The following is a 24,502-nucleotide window of genomic DNA, read 5'->3' as shown; positions in this document are numbered from 1 at the left end:
AACATGGATGAGAGAGAAACATACTTCAGCGGCCTCCTGCATGCTCCCTACTGGGGATCAAGCCCACAACCTGGGAACCGAACCAAAGACCTCTGGGTCCACAGGCAGATGCTCAACCATTGGGCCACACTGGCCGGACAGTACGTATGTCTTTTTTTTTTTTTTTTCCTTTTTCCCAGGTACCTCTCTTTATTGTCATCTAACATCTGTTTATATATTATTTGGTCCCAATCCTATCCATTCTATACAAAAGGCCAGGGGGCTTCCCAACTCCATTCAAAGGTTACTCTAGTGTTCCACTAAGCTACAAGGAAGTAACTGGAGGAGGTCACTCCAAGCAAAGATCAAAGCGACCAACCACCCCTCTCAGTACGTATGTCTTTAATAAAATTTGACAGTGAGATAATCACTGGGTTTTGGATTTAAAGTTTTTAAGGGAGGGTAAGAGTATGCCTACAGAGTAATGACTACAAACCTTGTTAAAAACCAGTAAACAACAACAACAAAAAAGCAGCAAACTACACAGGCAAAGAGGGCATACTAGAATCCAAACTGCATTAATTTCAACCGAAGACTGTACCATCCAAACATACCCAGAATGTGGATATTTTTTATTCATTAAGTGTAAAAACCTGGGAAAGAATGATGTGAGACAGGATAAGGATAGAATGAGTTCTTTAAGCGGCAGGATTACACTTTAAGGAAATTTCCTTTAGCTATTAAGTATGAGAATTTTCCATGGACCCTGACACCAATTGCTTACAAGACAAACAAACCAAAAGAGAAGTGAATAAGAGGTATTTTCCATTTCAGGTGAGGTTCTTCCACCAGCTAACCCAGATCATCTTGTACATGTCGATTTACACTATTAAAAAGTCTATTTGAGTCTCCCCTCGTCCACTCGACCAAAATGATTAACTAATTAACAAGTGTGAAATCACTGCCTGAAACAGAAAAAAAGTGAAGACGTAATTATATTGGAAAATTGATTGGCCTGCTTCGTAGTCAACGAGCCCAAAATGTGAAATAAAGGTCAAAAAAACCAAAACCCTGAGAGCAATTTAAGTAGCTTTAACAATGTACCTGGTTAAAAATATAGTTGGCTACAATGAAAGGATTTACACGTAATGCTAGAAGTACATGCATTTCTCTGTGTGTGGAAACGTAATCTATATTTTTCTATTGAACAAAGTCTGGGATCCATGGCGCGGTTCCAAATGGTAATTCGCTTAGAACTTTGGGGAGCGCCGGGATGTAGCTTTTATTACACATTCTAATTTGCAAGATTTAGCTTCAATATTGCAAGTGTGTGCACAAAAGGGCGTGAAAACACACAGGCATTGTTTTGTCGCTGAAGCCACCAGGATGGCTTCATAGCAGAATTGGCTCAGTGGTCTTGGACATGTGGATGAAATCTCCCACAGGAGGACCACAGGTAAATGACAGCCTTCGAATAAACCCATCCTTCCTCACTGGACCATGAGTCCATTCTGGATTTCAAGAAAATCAATCTAAGTCACACACGAGAGCAACTAGCTGGGTGAAAACCAAACTATTCCTACACGGATGTTATTTGTAGTTTTAGGATTTCAGCATCTCCCTGATGAGACACTGATGTAGAATATGTTTATATATTTATAATCCCTTATTTTTATGCGTAGGTAGACATCAGGAGATAATACCACTCTGTACGGAGAAATCAGTGAGGGGCCGAATCTGAAACTAGAACTACAGCAGGGGAAATAATGCATTGGCTGCTGTTCATTTGCGGTTTCATAGACTTCCACGCTAAGGTCATGGAGAAACTCAATGGTAAAATAAATGTTTCATTTAATCTTTAAGAAAGTACAGATCTTTATTGCTAAAACGCACTGCAAAAGTAATTGTGATTTTTCCGGATTGTAATCCGAACAGACGTACCCAGCCTCTAGACCACGGCTGTGTAACATGTTTGTGAAGTGTTTCCTAACAAGGCTAAGGGTTACTTTCAGCACGTACAGTCCTGACCTGACTCCTGCGTTCCCGCCTGCTTGACAGGTGCTCGCCATCTGTGCCAACGTGGGCAACTACGATCATATGGACTGAACCAAGTGTCTTGAGATCCGCATGGAAGAACGGACCACCTACAGGGTAAAAAGTCTGCAGATCTTGTTCTGGGAAGGACAGCCGAACTCTTCAGGAAGAAAAGGAAAGGAAAGGCTTGCCGATAGGACAAGGGAGCGGCCTCGCCACGTCCCCTCCTGCCTGTGAAAAACACGGCCGCCCCGCCAGCAAGCCCAGCGCCCTGTCCTTGAGGACGAGACCACGTGGCGTGGAGAGCCAGGCCCAGCCCTGCCCGCGAGGCTCCAGGCGGCCTGCCCACCTGCAGAACCCACAGCAGGTCACTGGCTGTTGCCGGCCGCTCCCTGTGGGTGGGCTGACATGCGTGATGGAGAAAGCAGCCCTGTGGTTCAGTGGCAGAGCCAGGGGCAGGAAGGAATATTGCTGGTGATCAATAGAGGCCGGCTTTCCTCAAGGACCCGTGCCCAGCTGGACAGGCTGCACCGCCCTCAGGACTCCGCATGTTCCGTGTCCCTGGAAGCATTCAAGAGCAGCGTGTCTCTTCTGTCAGGGCTACGGACACAGGCCTGGGACAGTGGCCAGACAATGTCCACGTCTCTTCCTCACCCTGTGCCACGCTGATCTGTTCCCCCACCTTCTCTGCCTTCTTAACCTTTTTAAGGCTCACTCAACAACCTGTGTCTGCCTTAGAACCCACACGCTTAGAAATCCCACGGGCACGTGCCCTGCCAACCCGGGCATGTGTCCTGACCATGTTCACATGGACACACACTCTAGAAAGAAACACAGGATGTGAACATTTTAAATTGGCCTTTTCGCCTCTGATTGGGAGCAATACTCAGAGCAGTCAATGTTTTAGGTGTTAACTGTCTGTTCACACGGCCTTAAAAAAAAAAACCTTCAATATGCCGCTGAGAGAAACCCATTTATTCATTTATTCACTCGCTTAGGCAACAAATATTTGTGACGCATTTATCACACTCTTCCTGGGCACTGAGCGTGGATGTGCCACGAGGCTGGATTTGATGGAAACAGCTACAATCAATACTTTGAGTCCAAAGAAATAATGAAGAGCCTTTAATATTTCTGTGTTTACTTTTCAGTATTTTATGTTGAAACTCATCATGTGTTCACCTACTTATCCAATCATTTGACGTTATTACAATGACATACATGCATCTAAGACATTTTGTTACTAAAAATCAATCCCAAGTTCACTAATATCTAAATAGAACTTATAGATAGAATGAAATTTCGCTTAGGCTTGAACTTGGGTTAGGAGAGTGATAAACACTTCCTGATTTATCTGTGTTGTGGTGAAGGTATATGCAACCTGGAGTTAGATGTTATATGTTTGCAGTATGTAATGTGTAGCTACCTGAGATGAAGAGAAGTTACGATGTAATTAACAAAAACAAAGTTTTTTTTAATGTTTTTATTGATTTCAGAAAGAAGAAGGGAGAGGGAGAGAGCAAGAGAGAAAGAAATATCAAGGCTGAGAAAGAATCATTGGCCGGCTGCCTCCTGCACATCCCCTTCTGGGGATCGGGCCCGCACCCTGGGGATGTGCCCTGACCAGGAATTGAACCGTGACCTGCTGGTTCATAGGTCGATGCTCAACCACTAGCCAGGCAAAAACAAAATGTTTTGATTTCCCATCAGCATAATGTGAACACAGGTCAGGAGTTACTTTATGTAACCTGCCCAGTTACACTGAGCATTTCTCTGGTATGTCCCGATAGTTTAGCTTAAACCGAGGGAGGCAGGTTGATTTCTCTCCCACCTTTTCGAAATGTCAACCTGAACTCAATATGTACTTACAATAACTGATCTGAGATGTATTTAAGCATTTTGGTGGCAGCACTGTAAACATCCTCCTCCTAAAGCATGAGCAGGACCGAGGAAAGGAGAGCCGGGAAGCGGGGACACGGTAGGAATGACGGACCGGGGAGGAAGCCATCTTCCACGTCATTTCACACAAAAGCAGACACAGATCTTTTTGCAGCTGACATGGGACGTCTGATCACTCGCCTCCCTACAGCAAGCCCATGCAGCCGTTACACAGGCCGCGCAGGGAGCGATAGGGTTTCTCTGCGCCGAGAGAGCCACGGCGTCTCCCTGGAAGGCCCTGGTCTCCGTGGCCGCAGCCTGAGGCCTCAATCCGGCCCCGAGAAACGCCAAGAGCATAGAGAGATCTACCGGATGGAAATCAAACGCATGTTCCAAACTGCCCCCTGATAAAGAAAGTCCCCTGAACACATCTGCTGTAGGAATCAGTGCCATATTCAGCTGCCAATCTGGGGAGCCCCCTTAACTCCCTCGCCCCCAGCAGGACAGGAGGACACAGCTTCCAGCACTGCCCCGCCAGGGCTCTCATCTCTACGACCTCCGACCTCCCGGCAGGCTTGTAATTTCTCTGTCTCACGTAGGCTCGGCAAACGGCGCTGCATCAAAACTGTATCGTGAAATATCAATATTTCCTATGATAACAAAACGGCACGAATAACCTCTGTCATGTGAAGAGCACCCACACTGCAAATGCCAGGATTCTGCGTGTTAGCACCCGCTGAGCAGTCTTGCGTTGGCATAATAAGTGGCCGGCCGGCCGGGGGCGCATCTAAGCTGCTGTGCTCTGACGTCACACAGAGGTAGGGCGCTTACACCCCGGGAACGGACGTAGAGCCTGTGTGTGTGCCACTGGGGAGTATACGCAGCATTTCAAACGTGGGAAGGCACCAAAGCTCAACAGGCAATTCTCTATTCACAACAGGCATCATTAGTAACTAGGGACAATGTAAGAAACAAACAAACAAACATAATAATAAATCTCTAGGAAGCAAGTAGGCTAGTGGGCAAAAGCCTGCATGGAAAATCACTGCTTTTGAAACGGGCGTTATATAACCCGGGGTGACATCATTGCTTCGGTCGGTCGGTACGAGCTTCACAGGTGCACTTAAGACAGCCTTGCACAGATACTCTGTGCGCCCCCCCACCTCAGGGGTGACAGAGCGCGTCCTGACCCCACCCTTCTGTTTTATGTGCCAAATTTAATTTGCATTTGCTCATCACTGTCCTTCGGAAATGGCCCCACAGTCTCCGGAACTGAGAGATTAGATTCCAATTGGAGGGTTAGGAGGGAGTGAGTGGCCACAGTGGCTTCTGCTGCTGGCCTTAATAAAGGGGGCTGCCCTGGGCTGCGGAAGGAGACGGCGCCCCGAATCGATGGCTGTCGCCGGCGGAGGGAAGGCAGGTTTCTCTGATGAACCAGAATTCAATTTGCAAGCAAAAGAAAACAGCAGCTCCAGAGCAAACACTGGCTGCTGTGGCTTGTTTGCTTGTGTTTTATTTTGGCGACACTTCCTCAGGAGTCCCCGATGAGCAACCTATTTGGGCTTACATATAAACATGCTAACGTGCTGTAACCGATGTCGCCGTTCAGGGCTATCAGAGGCTCCGTGTTCCCCAGGGGGTTCAACCTCTGATGATGGCTTCTGAGCCCTCCGTAAAGGATGGATTGAAACAAAGACAAATATGGGATCAATATTCCACAAGGTTGTGAACAATCGATTAAGGATATTCTACAGCTTAATTCACTGCGTTCTATATGTTTTCACCCGTTGCTTCAGCAGAATATTTCTAAACAGTCAGCCAATATTTTTTGGAAAAAGGACCTCCCTTTAGCTACTTGAACATAATATATTCACGGAGTCTTTTCCTCACGCCGTGGTTCTCCTAACTTCCGAGGCTTCCCTGGATTTTCTTGACTCCGCTTGCTCACCGCCCCTCGTCAAGCTGCCGGGGAGACAGCCCGCGTTCTCGCCGTAATGGTGCCTGGATATTCTACAGCTTAATTCACTGCGTTCTATATGTTTTCACCCGTTGCTTCAGCAGAATATTTCTAGACATTCAGCCAATATTTTTTTGGAAAAAGGACCTCCCTTTAGCTACTTAAACATAATATATTCACGGAGTCTTTTCCTCACGCTGTGGTTCTCCTAACTTCTGAGGCTTCCCTGGATTTTCTTGACTCCGCTTGCTCACCGCCCCTCGTCAAGCTGCCCGCGTTCTCGCCGTAATGGTGCCCGCGACTGAGCCTTCCGGGGAAGCAGCAGAGTGTGCTTAATGGGCAGATCTGTTCCCTATTATTTTCTTTGCCTGAGGACCAGGCTGATTTAAATAATGATACTCTTTTCCTAGTCACTGGATCCCCACATTCTTATACATTAATTATTACTAACTACCAGTCAGCACTAAATACATCAATAGGTTGCGCATTTAAAATTCCATCAATAAAGGTTTCAGAAATGTTCGATTCTGCTGCTCATCCCTGAGTCACAGCCATGGGAGGAGGCACCCTCCGCTGGCTCCTCCCACTCGGGTCGCACACACCCGTGTGCTTCGTGTCCTTTAAGAGAGTGAATCGACTGGAATCTGTGGGTTGTTTTCTTCGAGGTCTGCGTGCGGGTAGCTTGAGCGCAGAGTCCACCGCGACGCCAAATGAAACTCAAGCCGATGTGTTTGGGGCAAAGTGTCTGCATTTAAAAATTCGAGAAAAATCTTACGTGTGACCAGCACCAATGACTTACCCCGAGACTCCTTCCGACATGAACTCGATCCCGGGACGACGTGCAGACCACCCCACTGTCTCCCTGTGAGTGGGGGCCCATGTCCTCACTCACACATGCCCAGAAATCACAAAACAATGAATAAGAACTCGTGTGATGGTGATTCTTAAATGAGACAGCCGCTTATGTAATGCTTATAGTTTTGATGCTTTCTAGACAAAACAAAATGAGAAACAGATGCTCCCCCCACACCTCCCCCCACCCGCACCCCACTTTCGATGGGACAGAAGGAATAGAAGGAAAGTACAGACGGATGTGAACTCACAGGTCTCGCCCGGTAGTTTCTTAACGATCACTGCTTGGTCATTAGAATCTTCCCACTACAGGGCTTATGCCCTCATGGGAACACACGCTAGACATGAAACACGGCTCAGGAGCATTTTCTTACCTTGTCCAGAGAGAACGTCTTGGTCAGGGCGAAGCCCCAGCCGGCCTCAAAGGCCCTGCGGATCATCGTGGTGCTGGTGGCGGGCGTCGCACTGGCGAGGCCGAAAGGATTGATGAACCTCAGCCCCGCCATCTCCACGCTGATGTCCACCAGGTCGATGGGCGTGTGGAAGAGGGGCAGCGCGGGCCTGGCGGGAACGGCGGCTGCGAACTGGGACTGCGGGAGAGCAAGCAGCCAGGGTTGGTCTTGTGTCATCACTGATTTCCCCACATCATCTTTCACAAAACCCAGCATGTGAATTCGTGTAGTTTATTTTTTTATGTTTTTATTGGTTTCAGAGAGGGAGGGAGAGGGAGACAGAGATAGAAACGTCAACGACGAGAGAGAATCATGGACCGGCTGCCTCCTGCACGCCCCCCACTGGGGATGGAGCCCGCAACCCGGGCATGTGTCCTGACTGGGAATCAAACCTGGAACCCTTCAGCCCTCAGGCCGATGGAAAGAAAACAAATAGAATCTTGAACTATCATGGCCCATGATGATGTTATTCCATCATCACTCTCTCCCGGGCCCTGTCCTGTTACACCTGGCCGGGTCATGGAATGACAGAGAAGTGTGCATGTGTAATGATATGTTATTGGGGAAAAGCAAATCACATCATAATTAGGTATTCAACTGCATTTTCCCCTAACTTGTGTGGAATTTTTTTTGGAAAACAAAAACAGCCCCGTGAAAAGCGAGGCCATGGGTGGTGCTCGATTCGCTGAAGAAGAGACAATCGCCATCACCATGTTCCATCGGATGTGAACCCGTGGGGGTGGGGGCGGCTTTCCCTCCCTCGTTCTCCTGGGTTTCACTGTGATGTGGCTACGAGGGGCCCTCTCTGGGGCAGTGCTCCGGAAGCAGCCATGCTAAGGCTATTCTAAGGTGAAGATCACCAGCCCCGTGGAGCTACCTGCGGCTGAGTAATTCGTGGGCTGGATTAGCGCATTCACTAGCTCGAGCTCCGTTTCCTCGCCTTTTGGAGAAATATCTATGGAGGGGAGGAAAGAACACCACCTGCAAAGGCGGAACTAATGTGGAGGCGCTGCTCCGAGGAAAAGGCCCGGGAACAGGGAGTGCAATTATAACGTAAGATCAGATGCCGGCCCTCCATTCCTCGGCGACTGTTCGTAATGAAAACTTTAGAAAGACATGAGGTGATAGAAATGTCTCTTTAAAAATAACGACCCCATTTTATTCTCCTTTTAAAGGATATAGTCTCGCTGCCTGTAATAAGATATTGGAACCTGAGCAGTGAAGAAGGGTACAAACTTAAATTATCTTCATGCAAATCACTGGCATCTTTTCTCCGCTGAAACTCCACCTCTGCCCGGACTATGGGCCCTGACGCCGCTTTAGGCAGCACTATGTATGAAAAGCCTGCTATACACTAGGCAATGTGACAGGTGCTGGGCACACAGCAGTGATCAAAGGACATTTTCTGGTCTCATGGATCTTTATAGTTACGGTGTGATGGTGGGCAAGGAAGGAGACAAATAACCACCTGACCGGGTTGCTCAGTGGTTGGAGGTCGACCTATGAACCAGGAGGTCATGGTTGTATTCCTGGTCAGGGCACAGGCCCAGTTTGCAGGCTCGATCCCCAGGAGGGGGTGGGCAGGAGGCAGCCAAGCCATGATTCTCTTGCACTATTGATGTTTCTATCTTTCTCTCTCTCTCTCCCTTCTCTGAAATCCATAAAAATATTTAAAAAAAACAACACAAAAAAATACATCAAAGAGTGTGTGTGTGTGTGTGTGTGTGTGTGTGTGTATGTGTGTGATATTTGTCGTTTATAACAAAAACATTGCTTTGGAACTTACTAACTTACTCCCAGTTCTGTGAGCTGCTCTAGCCAATTAATTGAACCCAAGGAAGGGGCGGGGGAAGCTCTGATGGACAGCCGCCCTCAGCCAGAAGTGCAGGCAACAACCCGGGCGTGGGATTGGCATCCTGTGCCGGGGGCGTCACTGGAACCTCCGATCTGTAGTTGGTCGGAAGCACAGGTGAGAACCGGGGCTTGTGACAGGCATCGTGTAGGACTGACCCCTCACCTGTGGGATCTGACACCATCTCCAGGAAGATGCTGTCAGCACTGAGTTAAACTGTAGGACACCCAACGTCCTGAACATGGCCTGCTGGTGTGGGGAACCTGCCTCCGACACAAACACATTGGAATTGGATCCGGAACCCCCAGACAGTATGTCTTTACCTGGGTTCTGCTCAGAAACAGAATGCAGAGTATGTGGGCCGGACGTGCTGTGGGCGGGGCCGGGCGGGTCTCCCTGAGGTACCCATGGAGGCCCCTGCCCTGAAACAGCATCTGAGCAGGTCCCAGGAGGAGGAGCCCAAGTCACTGATGCATGAAGAGTATTCTCTCTTTGACTTTGAAATGAATGGTCCAATGTACCCACTGAACTTCAGCAATAACATTGGTTTCTTTCGCCTCCCACTGATGGTAGCATCGTCCAATGAGGAAGCAGCGCAGGGCCCATGGCACAGAGCCCCTGCATCATGCACCCACGGGTGTTTGAAAAAATTTTTAAATGTATTTTTATTGACTTCAGAGAGGAAGAGAGAGGGAGAGAGATAGAAACATCAATGATGACAATCACTGATCAGCTGCCTCCTGCACACCCCCTTACTGGGGATGGAGTCTGCAACCCGGGCATGTGGCCTGACTAGGAATCGAATCCGGACCTCCTGGTTCAGGTTCATAGGTCGACACTCAACCACTGAGCCACGCCGGCAGGGCCCAAGGGTGTTTTAGAAGGAAAGAATCGTGAACTGGCTTTAAGAAATGTCAGTTAGCCAAGGATCCCCCCAAATAATATATAACATGTTTACAAAATTTCCAAGGTGTCAATCAAGAAGGTAACAATGACTGTGTTCACAGACCCAGGGGAAAAGGTGGTGACCCGTGGAGACAAGATGTCAATGTCAATGGCCAAAGAGAGAACCGCCTGGTGCCTGGCACAGGGTGGTGCCGACACCAAGTCCATAGAGCACAAAGGGGCCGAGCGGTCGAGGTGCGAGTGCTGGGGGGAAATAAAGGAGGCTGACATTTCAGAACAGTGACAGCAGCGGCCTTAAATCTGAAGACCTGGAATAAAACGCTCAACACTGTAAGTCAACAACCTACCAGGCGGCACTGGCGTTTGTGCTGACCTACTAAGCCCTGTGTTTCTGGGAGAAGGTTTTGAAACAGGCGAGGGTTGGGACAGAATGCAGGGAGAAACCAGGTGGTGGCACATTGCGACCCTAACCCTATCCATTAGGCCTCTTTATTTATTTTATTATTTAAAAAAATATATATTTTTATTGATTTCAGGGAGGAAGGGAGAGGGAGAGGAACATCAATGATGAGAGAGAATCATGGATCGACTGCCTCCTATAAACCCCACACTGGGGATGGAGCCCGAAACCCGGGCATGGGCCCTGACCGGGAATCAAATCGTGCCCTCCTGGTTCATAGGTAGATGCTCAGCCACTGAGCCACACCAGCCGGGCCAGTTAGGCCTCTTTAAACCTCACTGGTCTCATCTTTAAAACACCGATTGTGGGCCCTGGCCGGGTAGCCCCGTTGGTTAGAGCATCGTCCGGATACACCAAGGTTGTGCTTTGATCCCTGGTCAGGGCACATACGAGAAGCAACAGATGAGTGCATCACTAAGTGGAATAACAGACTGACATTTTTTCCTCTCTTCTCTCTTCCTCTCTCTCTCTTTCAAATCAACAGTAATTTTAAAAAACCCTCCGCTGTGAAGGGTGGCTGTGAGGCTCAGGAGAAGGTCCCTGAGATCTGGAAAGTGTTTCAGTCCTGGCGTGGGAACCCTGTGCTGTCTCAGCACGACCTTCCCAAAGGCCCGGGAGCAGGGTGAGGGAGGGATCCGCTAGACTTCCGCTTCCCATGCACTTCCTGCGTCTGCGTCTTTCCCAGCGGATCCTTGATAACCCGTATCTGACTCAACTTGACCCAACCACTGCAGACAGACACAATTCTGGTTAAAACTTCCAACTGAACCATTTTGCATTTGAATGTGCGCTGGTGCTTTGTTCCCCGGTGACATTGTCATTAGCGCCAATAAGCCCCTGGCATCAAGGTGCCGATTCAGCAGGGAATTCTCAGCACCCAGAGCCCATGTGGCCGCCTGCGAGTCGCCCATGTCTCTCCTTCTCTTTCAGCTCTCACTGAGTCAGGCTCTGTCCGGCGTGGGCTGGATTTTTCAGTTATTTTTCCCCAACCCATCCTAATCCTGAGTGATCTGCCCGAAGTAGCAATCTACTGCTATGTCGGTAAGGAACTATTCTGCCTCTATGGAGACCATTTCATTTCCAACTACTTTTCAGGTCAGACGCTGCCACTTAATAAAGGTTTGGAACCCTACGCGGAGTCACTGAAAGGCATAAAAATTACTTATTAGTCATGGTACTTTCTTCTCCCATCACCAGCTCGGTGGCTCTGTTTTGATGGCTCCATTAGATACAGGCTCATTCTTCTTCTTTTTCCTTGATGACCTTACAACATGCAGGTGTTATATAAAAAGACAAATCCCCCTTCACACCCACGAAGCTGCATTACCAATAGAATGTTTAATAGGGAAATGGTGTCATGGCTCTGCTACTTCATACTGATTTTAAAACATTACCGAGGGCGGACGCCAAAAACCAACCCGGTGTGCCATCCCAGGGGCCAGGTCTGCCGAGGGCATGACGGGCCCACGGAATATTTACTTACAAGCGCCCGAAATGGACGTCAGGCCCCAAAAAACATTACCGAGGGCGGACGCCAAAAACCAACCCGGATGTGCCATCCGAGAGGCCGGGTCTGCCGAGGGCATGACGGGGCCCACGGAATGTTTACTTACAAGCGCCCGAAATGGACGTCAGGCCCCAGTGACTGTGAGCACATCTGACTTGACTACTTCCCCCGGAGAGGGATAAAAATGAGATCCAAGCCCTTCTAACTCCAGTTCCATCTCATGACAAACCGGCTGGAGTCGCCTCGATCCTGAGACCCGGACCACGTGGGAAAACTCAGTGTGAAAGCTGCATTTAGCCATGACCAACTCTGATGGTCTTTTCCGGAAGCTATCTCTATTTCCAACGTAATCCATTAGGATTTATAACTGGGATTTGACTGAAATTCACTGTTTTCAACCTGACAGTGTGGCCAGCGACTTACTATCAGCCTTCTTTTCACACAGGGCTTTAAGAGTGGCGCTGTACCTTAAATACGGAAGGACACTTTGTCACTAGGTCTTGAGATTCCAGTGCAGTTGTCATTCGAACAGCGCGTACCCCCTGCTCAGATGAAGAGGAGGGTTTAGAGAACTAGGAGCCAGCTCTGTGGATACCACTGTTCTGATCCGAAGCCGAGGGGTTTTCAAAAATTAATACGACACATTGACGATGCTCCCCCACCCCCTCCGTCCCTGAAGGCACGTTAAGTGCAAGAACAGGGCAGCCGGCTGTCCACCTCGGAAGCTCCAAATGAAGTCCTCCGCCGGCCCAGCCGATCGGCAGCCCCCGATGCTGTAAACTAACCACCAAATTACAGCCTTCCGCCTGCCTCCCCGGTTTCACAGGGCTGCACACCCAAATGCATGCCTGGTGGCTACCCATTCGTCTAGCAGCTGGAAAGATGACACTTGACATTTGGAATCTCTCCCATGAAGACCGCTGCCGGCTTTCCCATTAGCTCCCCGGTGAGACTGTAAGGTCGAATAAGCTGCCGCAGAACCTGCAAAGGGTAAGGGAGCGCCGACGGCAGCCGGGCCATTTACATTTCTAATTCTCGAACCCTGGCTCTCAGACAGCGTGGAAACCACCGGTGTGTTTCAGGCAGAAGGACGCCTTTGAAGACGCGGCATTAAAGTGGAATTTTAAGCAGCGATAACAAGTGTCTTCTGTGTGAAGTGGGCGGGGAAAGTCTTCGAAGCCACAGAGACGGGGCGCAGATAAGTTCCTCCAAGTTTGTTTCCTAAAAGCCCCGATGGTTGTATTTTTTTTTTTTTTTGCAACTGCTCATCTTTGTCCACAGCAGAAATCTTTAACACGAGGCACGCTTAGAATCATTCTTGATGTATTTTCACATCGTAAAAATTCTTAGAGGTGGCTTTAAAAATTCTTACGGTCCAATAATGTGGGGCTCCTTTTGAAAATCACTGAGCCCAACAGAAAATAAGATTGTAAATATTCCAGCGGTAAGAAAATGCTGTATTCACTCTCACTAATCTCTCGGGCATAAACATGGGCCTTGTTTTCCTTTGGAAAGGTGCTTCCTTTTAGAGACTCCCAATCAGAAAGTGTTGCTAGCCTGCCTGGGCAGGTAAAGATATCAGAAAGACAAAGCCCTACCCATGATCTCAAACTGTAAAAAAACGGCAGAAGATGAAAGATTTCTCTATCGATATGAACACACATAATCCAATGGACTCCACAGCCATGACCTCCATGCTGTGCTCCGTCTCAGATGCCCCGTCCTCAGGGTCTGCTCCCCACTTTCTACTCCTGTTGGTTAACACTGTTTCCCAAGTGAAAGACCAACAGCACACATGGGCCTCTCTAAGGGTCCAGGCTATGTCCAAACGTAGGTAAAACTAATAATACGATTAAAAAGGAAAATTAAAGATAAAAAAAACATATGCAGGAGAAACAGGAGACGTGAACGACATAAGACTCTCAGTCTTGAATCCATCGCCACCCGGGTCTGAGATCACGTCTGTAACGTCAATTTAGTGGCGCTGAGTTGATCCTCACTTCCAACAGGCAGACAGGGATCCCTGCGGCTGAGCCTCGGGCCCCAATCTCAGAGCACACACGCACAAGGCTCGCGTTCCCATGCCATTCCAGCCACAGGTTCTCCAAGAGGAGGCTGAGCTCACGGGAAACCATGGAAATACTTAGCAACGATCGAGCTCCTCCTTTCTCTTCCAACGAAAACCACAGCTGACTCACCTTAGGGTCGGCCCTGGCATGAAACTCTCCAAGAGGCTCGGAAATCACCGATTCCTTTCACAGAGCTATCGACCTGCCACTGGATGGTAATGACTTTCTGTCAACCTTGACCTGGGGCAGATCTGAACTAGGGACCAGGCACTGTAGCTCATCTCTGAGACACCTAGGTCCCCCAGCAACTAGGGATGCGGACGTGCCTCGATCGAACCGGAAGAAAGGACACAAAACCTCAAGCAATAGAAACGTAGGTCATCGATGCGAGGAATTTGTGATAGTTTTGAAGAAATTGACAAACACCTATTTCAAAATAGAGCTGGGCCCTGGGCTTGAGGGGCAGGGAGTGGAGGCAATTTCAAGAGGCCACAGAGGCCAGGCCTAAGGTAACGGCATCAGCGAGGGGGACATCCACGTTGTCGGTCTGTTCCTATTTAGTCTTAGCACCCAGCACCCAGCACCCTTGGCGGCAGGGGGAGGTGTCCGGGCTACACTCAGAGATGTTACACCCGCCTCCCCTTCTACTCCAACCTGAAAAGGCAATTAAACAAACACTATGTTGGACGAGTCTGAATCCTTCAGCCAGCCCCCACCTCGTACCGGTCACAGATTTTCCATTTTATATTCCAAACACTATGATTCTTAGCACTATGCATTTTTTAAAGCACATCCGCTTTCTTTCTTTCTTTTTTAAAATCACCCCTAAAAGTCTGTTTCTTCCCTTTCATGCGTAAGTAGGAGCAAAGGAAAATAAGTGCTCCTGTTCCTTAGGGCACGCTGATCAGATTCAGGGAAATCAAAAGAAAACAGTGACGTCAACAGAAAAACACCCCTAAGATTCCTTTCAGGTGACAATTGGGACAAAACCACACAACCACAATCATCATCAACTGGAGTGAATGTTCTCTATGTATTGTAATTTAAACGCTATAAACGGATTTAAAACTTCAGGGGGAAAACGAACACCTCCCACTCTCTATGGACTCGCGTTCAATTTCACCTTTTCCAGTCTCCCTGGCCTGTCTGCCTTCCCACCCTATTCGCTCCTGCAAACTGAATCTCCACCTTTACTAGCTTCCCTCTGGCCTCGCCCCAGAGCTGGATTACGTTCATTCCTTCAAGGAGATAACAGTCCGGTCAATGAGATGTCTGGTCGACCAAATTTGGACGGCACACAAAAAATCAGAACACTTTCTCCGAGTAAATATGTATGAGGCCGACTGTTTCTTTGTTACTGATGTTGTGGCCCCACCCCATCACAAAGAAACAGAATTTCCGGAGGATGAGGCCCAGAAATCAGGACTTTAAAACGATTCCCAGGTGATTCTAATGTGCAGCCAAGGTTGAGAACCACTGCTATAGAGTCAGAATATATATTATAGACATGTTCATATGAACAAGCAGTAAAAATAAAGTACTTATCCACTGGGCGAAATGAACAAGGATCGACTGCACATGCCTACCTGTATGTATCTGTGAATGAACCAGGAGGCTTGCTTCCCATCATTCACCGATTCCACGGTCGTGTTAGCCATTCCCACGATATCACCCCCTGCAAACACCCACGGTTCACTGGTCTGCATCGTTTCGGGGTCGACGTCTGGGAGACCCCATCTGTTAAATGTGATAGGGCTCAAGGCTTCTTTTACTGGAAAAAAAAAAGGTGAAAGACAACAGATAATGACTAATCTGTGCATCTTGTAATAATAATCTGAAAATTAGGAAAAATTATGATTTAATGATTGTTCTAGGGAGTCAAACAACTGTTTTTAATGAAGCATAAACATGGAAAGTTAATGACCTGGGTTAGGAACGCATTCAAAGTATTAACTTAACCAACCCTCAAGATATTTATCTTCCTCACAGAAGTTCAAGACCATAGAGTTGGGCGATGTTTCAGGTCTGGTATTTATGTCTAAGGAGTCTGAGTCAAGGAAGAAGGTTCTTTGTCCATAACGACCGTTTTCAGATTTGTTACTCATATGCTCCCAAACCTGTTCCTGTGTGTCACAGGTGTAAGTTATGCTGTGAATTTGGGTCAATGGCCAATTCCTTTCTCGCACAATAATCATATATAATAAAAGGCTAATATGCAAATTATACCCTCCAGGGGTTGGGGCTGGCCAGCTAACCGCCCGCAGTCCCTCCCCCAGGCTGGCCTTGCCTGATCAGCCCCATGGGGGTGGGCCGGCTGGACCCCACCCGTGCACGAATTCGTGCACTGGGCCTCGAGTAAGTTTTATAAACAAAACAGCACAAAGTCTTCTACACTGACACTCTTTCGCACTTAATGTGGAGCAATTTAATGCACCGGGGAAGAGAGTTCCCTTTAGTCATCAATTTGTTTTGTTTATTTCGTAAACCTCAACAAAGGCGAACATGACCACGAGCCCCTTAAAGCAGCTTCCGATAGGCTGAAATACTGAGAGGTACTGTGTCCCAGTGCATTCAAGGAAGAGGGAGAGCTCCTTTAAGAAAAGTACCTGGAGGAAGCTTTGACTGGACCCACGGTCCTGGAGTTGGAAGAGACAAAGTGGATCGAGACCATGAAGGAAGGTAGATGCACCGTATGTGATGAAGCAAACCGGCACTGTTAGGAGAGAATGTTCTCTCCCGGTATTTGGGTCATGAATTTGAATGTGGCCTCTCAGGACAGACTAAAGGAGCTCTCCCTCTCCCTCTCCCTTCCTCTCTGAAATCGATACAAATATATTTAAAAAAAGAAATAGTGAATAAGAGGTCAAACAGCTGGTTAGGAGGGTATTTAATGCATTGTAGCAAAGCTTATGTCAACGGAAATAGAAACCAATGGTTCCCATTTAATATCTAATATGTTGACTTATCAGGATCTTCGAAGGATCCTGGAAAAAGTAGGACTTCAACAACGTATAGGAACGCAAGCAACGCGACCAGCAGGGCGAACCGCTCTCTCCGTGCGCTAGGCAGCCAGTGCCGGGATGGCCCTTCATGGCAACTTGATCTTCAAATGGTGCAGGTCGGGGAGCATCACCTCCCTGCAGGCACAGCGGCCTCCGTGGCAGTACACGTGCAGAGACAGGCGGGTCGGCAGGGAGGGAGGGAGAATATGAGTTTATGAATTTGCTTGCGAGCACTTTGTTGGAACTGATGTTATAAATCCAAATAACATCTTCCACGATTCCAATGGACTCTTTTGCAAGAGAACCATTATTTCCGTTATTTAACCACATTCCTTAAAGCTCCAGAGGGTTTAGCATCGAAATCAAATCAAGGGTTCAGTCAAAAGAAAAACACAACCCATGTGCACGCTCTTCACTGTCTGCCAGAAGGGAGTCCCTCGGTGGCGTAGGCGCTGCTCACGAAGGCGGCTTCCACCTTCCCGTCCGGGTAACCTCTCCTGTGGCGCTCACTCCCGGGGCTCACAGCGCTGGGACCCCTTTCCCAGGGGCACAACCCCCACCCCCCCCAGTGCACGTCTCCTGCTCCGCCTTCATCCAGCGTGGAACCAGTGGCAGCCGAAGAGGATGGGAAGGTTTACTTAGCGTGCCGTTTCCTAGGCAGTGGCGGCTGGATAGTAACAGAAGGCTGTGTTCTTCCGTCTTGTTTATCCCCTAACGGTGTGGGAGGCCTTCCTGTTGCGACCAGGCATTGCCCCACAGATCTCCGCGAGACCGCATCCCGAAGGGCCTGCAGCACAGGCCCGGGAAGCTCGACAGCAGGACAGAAAGAGAACGTGAGAAAGAACCCAGGACCTGCTTATGTACAGTCTCTACTCTTCCGCACACGGGAGAGAAGGGTGTTACCTGTCAGGGTGCCTGGAATCCCATGCAGTCTTTCAAAAGAAGGAAAACATCCCTAATTTTAACCAAACATTGGAGATGTATGCAAATTTCCGGCTTTAATTACTACTATGTTCTAATGAGTTGTGTTTTTTTTTTAAAGACACTCTGAGGTAGCTTTCAAACAAGAAGTGGTTTTGAAATAGGGACTTTTAGTCAATTTAATGTTATGCATGAAATGATTCCCCCCCCCCCCCCCCCGCCCCCATAGACTTAATTGTATTGTGACACGCAAGTTCTTCAATAAGCCACACTTAAACCGCAGCAGCTGGCCCTCAGGGACCCGTCACCAGGAGACGCAGATTGCCAAGGTCAATTAGACGGATGGAGCTGCGCTGTCGTATCGGCAGACAAGCAACCCACAAGCATATGACAAGTCTATTTCTCAGTATTCATAAAAGGATGTCAAGGATGTGATATTTCGGTGCATAAATGTAAATTAATCCTCCATAAACAGCACAACAGGAATCACAATGAGGAAGGATGGCCCCTCTTCCATGCTGAGTTTGAGATGTTACAGCGCGAGGGGAGAGGCAGAGAAAAACTCAACATTGACCACACAAAGGCTTCTGGAAAACGTAGCTGGACCCATCTCTGTGCCTGTGGTTTCATTTTGCAGAACCCATTTGCCACGGGGACCAGAGCGCAGAGACAACACAAGCGAGCCGAGACGACAGTCCCTGGCAAAGCAACGCCAAGAGCAGAATCTCGGCAAGAGCAAAGCATCTCTAATGACAGGGCCGGCGGTGCGAGGGCCCCTGCAGGAGCCCGGGGTAAGGAAGGGCCAGGGCCAGGGGGTGCCTGCAACAACTCAGAGCCATCACCTGCAAGGGCTTGGGTTCTGCCTTCGCATCGCCGCCTGCATCGGAGTCTCTGAAGCAACGTGCTGGCCACTCTGTTACCACAGGCCCTCGGAGGAGTCCTCATTGTCTCTCACAGCCCCTCCAAGTCAGAAAAGTCAGCCTTGATTCTGCGCCTGCCCGCTCCTCCGGGCCTTACATATCATCTCGGACTCTCCTTAGAATACTGCGTTTCCCTCGTCTCCTCTCCTTTGGAAAAATGGTTTTCTTTTCTCACTGCCTACTACCATCTTTCTTTACCTAATTTCTTAGAATAACTTACACTGACTGTTGACTGTTTTCACCACCCAATGATCCCTTCCAGTCCGCCCCTCGAGGGAAGATATGGTCTCCATAGCCAGCGAGTTCTGGGACGTTGGGCCTCCTCCCTCTGCCTTTTCTGTAGCATCCAGTGGTGGAATCCCGTTAATTTGATCTCCTTTTTTGATTGGCAGGATGTCCCTCTATCCGGGCTCTCCCTAGCTCTAACCCAGACCCCCTGCAAACACCCACGGTTCACTGGTCTGCATCGTCTCGGGGTCGACGTCCGGGAGACCCCATCTGTTAAATTTGACAGGGCTCAAGGCTTCTTTTACTGGAAAAGCACGGTTCACTGGTCTGCATCGTCTCGGGGTCGACGTCCGGGAGACCCCATCTGTTAAATTTGACAGGGCTCAAGGCTTCTTTTACTGGAAAAGAAAAGGTGAAAGACAACAGATAATGACTAATCTGTGCATCTTGTAATAATAATCTGAAAATTAGGAAAAATTATGATTTAATGATTGTTCTAGGGAGTCAAACAACTGTTTTTAATGAAGCATAAACATGGAAAGTTAATGACCTGGGTTAGGAACGCATTCAAAGTATTAACTTAACCAACCCTCAAGATATTTATCTTCCTCACAGAAGTTCAAGACCATAGAGTTGGGCGATGTTTCAGGTCTGGTATTTATGTCTAAGGAGTCTGAGTCAAGGAAGAAGGTTCTTTGTCCATAACGACCGTTTTCAGATTTGTTACTCATATGCTCCCAAACCTGTTCCTGTGTGTCACAGGTGTAAGTTATGCTGTGAATTTGGGTCAATGGCCAATTCCTTTCTCGCACAATAATCATATATAATAATCATATATAATAAAAGGCTAATATGCAAATTATACCCTCCAGGGGTTGGGGCTGGCCAGCTAACCGCCCGCAGTCCCTCCCCCAGGCTGGCCTTGCCTGATCAGCCCCATGGGGGTGGGCCGGCTGGACCCCACCCGTGCACGAATTCGTGCACTGGGCCTCGAGTAAGTTTTATAAACAAAACAGCACAAAATCTTCTACACTGACACTCTTTCACACTTAATGTGGAGCAATTTAATGCACCAGGGAAGAGAGTTCCCTTTAGTCATCAATTTGTTTTGTTTATTTCGTAAACCTCAACAAAGGCGAACATGACCACGAGCCCCTTAAAGCAGCTTCCGATAGGCTGAAATACTGAGAGGTACTGTGTCCCAGTGCATTCAAGGAAGAGGGAGAGCTCCTTTAAGAAAAGTACCTGGAGGAAGCTTTGACTGGACCCACGGTCCTGGAGTTGGAAGAGACAAAGTGGATCGAGACCATGAAGGAAGGTAGATGCACCGTATGTGATGAAGCAAACCGGCACTGTTAGGAGAGAATGTTCTCTCCCGGTATTTGGGTCATGAATTTGAATGTGGCCTCTCAGGACAGACTAAAGGAGCTCTCCCTCTCCCTCTCCCTTCCTCTCTGAAATCGATACAAATATATTTAAAAAAAGAAATAGTGAATAAGAGGTCAAACAGCTGGTTAGGAGGGTATTTAATGCATTGTAGCAAAGCTTATGTCAACGGAAATAGAAACCAATGGTTCCCATTTAATATCTAATATGTTGACTTATCAGGATCTTCGAAGGATCCTGGAAAAAGTAGGACTTCAACAACGTATAGGAACGCAAGCAACGCGACCAGCAGGGCGAACCGCTCTCTCCGTGCGCTAGGCAGCCAGTGCCCGGATGGCCCTTCATGGCAACTTGATCTTCAAATGGTGCAGGTCGGGGAGCATCACTTCCCTGCAGGCACAGCGGCCTCCGTGGCAGTACACGTGCAGAGACAGGCGGGTCGGCAGGGAGGGAGGGAGAATATGAGTTTATGAATTTGCTTGCGAGCACTTTGTTGGAACTGATGTTATAAATCCAAATAACATCTTCCACGATTCCAATGGACTCTTTTGCAAGAGAACCATTATTTCCGTTATTTAACCACATTCCTTAAAGCTCCAGAGGGTTTAGCATCGAAATCAAATCAAGGGTTCAGTCAAAAGAAAAACACAACCCATGTGCACGCTCTTCACTGTCTGCCAGAGGGAGTCCCTCGGCGGCGCAGGCGCTGCTCACAAAGAAGGCTTCCACCTTCCCGTCCAGGTAACCTCTCCTGTGGCGCTCACTCCCGGGGCTCACAGCGCTGGGGTTCTCAACCTGTGGGTCGCGACCCCTTTGGCGGTCGAACGACCCTTTCACAGGGGTCGCCTAAGACCATCCTGCGTATCAGTTTTTTACATTGCGATTCATAACAATAGAAACATTACAGTTATGAAGTAGCAACGAAAATAATTTTATGGTTGGGTCACAACAGGAACTGTATTGTCGCCTAAGACCATCCTGCGTATCAGATGTTTACATTGCGATTCATAACAATAGAAACATTACAGTTATGAAGTAGCAACGAAAATAATTTTATGGTTGGGTCACAACATGAGGAACTGTATTTAAAGGGCCAGAAGGTTGAGAACCGCTGCCTATCTTGGGCTCCAATTCATCCAAAGGAAACTATCTGGGTGACTTCTTCCGTCTTAGGGGCATCGCCATCGCCTAGTGAAGGATGTGGAAGATGTGAACGCACTATGGACCCCTTGCACCGAGGCAGAAGGCGGGCATGAGCTCACTGAGGCCACAGAACAGCTCTTTCAGGGAGCTGTCATCACCCTGGGAATAGCCAAAGGGTGGCAGTGTTGGTATCCGAATCCAGTTATTTCTGACTCCAAAGTCCTCGTTGCCACTGACCCTCGGTACGGGGGCCACAGAAAGCGAGGCATGTGCCCTGAACCGTTTCTTGAAGCCTCACTACTGGGGCTCTAGGAGAAAGCAACGGGCGTTAGAGGGGCAGCAAAGGATCTGGTCTGGGCCAGGCTTCCGGATACAGCCTTTAGGCCATCTCATCCCCTGGGACCTTTTCGCGTCCCTTTATGTTAAATTAACACAACCATCTCCATCAAGCAAGCAGCCGTGCAACTTCTCCTCGAGTCCCGGGACATCTGAGTCAGCGCCTCTCCCGGCGCCCAGCCCTGTAACTGGGACACAGGAGGGGCTCCGTGCGTAGTTTTTGGTTGAAAAAAGTAATATGGAAAATGTAATGGCTGTTGTCCCGTTAATTAGCATTCATATTTAATTTTGCATAACCTATGATCAACTTATTAATTTTCCTGTAAGTCTTATTTCCACAATTAGAGAGACATTGTGGAGAATAAACGCAAATATTGTCCTTTAAAGCTTCTAAAATAAAACATCTCCAGTGGCAAATCCACTGCCTACGGAAGAAGAGCCCTCGGTTAATCTCTCTTGCTTGGCTTAACTATTGGATGCCCCCACGACTATGGGTAAATCACGTGCAGTTTGAATAAGCTTGTAGGATCCGGGCAGCGAGAAAACACAGATTTCATTTTCCTTCCCTGGATGCTCAGGACTGGCAGGGCGCCCCGAGTCCAACACAAAAGATGGACAATCGCCCACGGCAACTCCTTCCGTCTCCCTTGCATTCCCCGGGAGCCTCCTTCTCATTCCCTCAACTGACCAACGGATCAATTCAGAATTAAAATGGCCCCAGCACTTCACCTTGCTTTGCTTATTTCTCTGCAGTAATCCCATCTATTTAAACCTCGCAACTCCTTGAAGATCCGATTTCATTTTATCCGGGAGCCGTCTCCTCCGGGAGGGCGCTGTCCTTGAAGGAAATGCGTGGGGATTGTTTTCAGATTCTCGGTTGGGTCCCCAAACGCCGCACTTTGATTTGCTTATTTATATTCAATGATACCATCTACTTAAGACCACACTCTCCTGGAAGAAAGAGATCATCCCTTAATCTGATTTGGACCCTGATCATCATAATTCTATGCACATTTGGGTGCTTAATACTTCTTGGTAATTGGGAGGCAGGGAAAAAGAAAGCAGAAAGGCTCCCGGGGTGTGTTATACATGCTCCTCAGTGAGAGAACTTTCCAGAATGCCGAATGAGATCGTGAAGTGATACAAATAATGACAGAAAGGGGTTAAGAAAAATGTTTACTCTAAGATTCCCCATTGGCTGCATTTGAAGCCCAAGTAAAAACAGTAGTAAATTATACAGCGTGCACAAACAATATTATTAAAATATAAGTGAATACTGAAAAATATTTTAATTAACAAAATAAATCAAATGGAAAAGATTCCCTAAATAGAGCTTTAAAAGCGAGTCCGCGTGAGTCTGACTGCCATGACTAATTATGTATCCGTGGAATGTGTGTTCAATTTGGGCTTATTTAAATAGCAGAATGCTCATTAGCTGCAGTATATCTGTGAAGCTTCAGTAAACAGTTTAATGGTTTTTATGTTTAACCAATTTCATAAGTTCCTGTAATTTTAGCTTTAGCAGCTCATTAATGTTATTTTCTGATATCCATCTTACGGCTTTTTTCCTTTCCCTTGTCGATCGGCTGGAGGCATCCTTCCGTGCAGGCTTCAGACATGCAGCCGAGTTTCTTTTCAACAGGTTTTGTGCATAAATAAGTGCACACATCAAGACCACGGCTTCTGCCCGGCCGGCGTGGCTCCGTGGCTGAGCATCAACCAATGAACCAGGAGGTCACGATTCAATTCCCGGCCAGGGCACAGGCCCGGGTTGCAGGCTCGATTCCCATCAGGGGGCGTGCAAAAGGCTGCCCATCCATGATCCTCTCTCATTGTGGATGTTCCTATCTCTCTCTCCCTCTCCCTTCCTCTCTGACATCGATAAAAACATATTATTGAAAAGAAAAAAACCCCACAATTTGAAGAGCTCCTTCATGGTGGGTGGGAAGAGATCAACCAAAGAACATGTCTGCATGGATGCGTAACCCGTGGGCACAGACAACAGGGTGCTGAAGGCCGGGGGGCGGGGCTAGGAGGGGTCAATGGGGAAGTAGGGGCATCTGTAATACTTTCCACAATAAAGACGCATTTTAAACAGCAGCAGACGTATGGCAAGCACAGGGAGGAGGCTGGCCCCGGAGAGCACGAGACCCCATGAAGCTTGGGGGGGCCTCCATGGGTGTCAGCGAGCCGGGGTGCCTAGCACATTGCCTGGGCACATGCCTGACATTGGCGTTGGGTAGCTTCCATATGTCGGGGATAGATGTTACATAGGATTCAATGTAATTTCTCAACTTACACAGTTATAACAACCATCTACGGAGGTCAATGTCGTGTCGAATGCAACCAAAGACCACCTTAGGCAGGCACAGGGTTAGTTATCTTGTGCTCGGAGCCAAGAACACAAATGCAAACAATTAACAAAAAGCATGTGCCACACACATAAAAACCCTCATTCCCCAGGACGTCAGCCTACAACCACACCCTGCCTGCAGCGTCCTCCCAGGCTCTGCCTCGCTTTGACATCGCAGGAACAACAGGTTCCGGCTACACCGTCCGCTAACTCACGTCTGAGAGAGACAGGTGGTGGGCCGTGGGCAGCAAAGCCCAGGACACCCAC

At 48.2% G+C, this 24,502-nt stretch overlaps 1 protein-coding gene across 1 annotated transcript in view; it reads right to left on the bottom strand.

Annotated features, from left to right (window-relative positions):
* Nucleotides 1-24,502, bottom strand: part of LOC102257347 (dihydropyrimidine dehydrogenase [NADP(+)]) — a 251,999-nt gene that overhangs the window by 22,185 nt on the left and 205,312 nt on the right. Inside the window, exons 13-14 of the mRNA XM_014549656.1 lie at nt 15,533-15,717; nt 7,075-7,290 (exon numbers count right to left, since the gene is read on the bottom strand). Coding sequence (XP_014405142.1) covers nt 7,075-7,290; nt 15,533-15,717 — 401 coding nt within the window. The remainder of the gene's footprint in view (nt 1-7,074; nt 7,291-15,532; nt 15,718-24,502) is intronic.

Source organism: Myotis brandtii, unplaced genomic scaffold, assembly GCF_000412655.1.
Source record: "Myotis brandtii unplaced genomic scaffold, ASM41265v1 scaffold565, whole genome shotgun sequence".
NCBI lineage: Eukaryota > Metazoa > Chordata > Mammalia > Chiroptera > Vespertilionidae > Myotis > Myotis brandtii.
The sequence above is the reverse complement of the archived record's forward strand: the minus strand, read 5'-3'. Positions and strand labels throughout refer to the sequence as shown.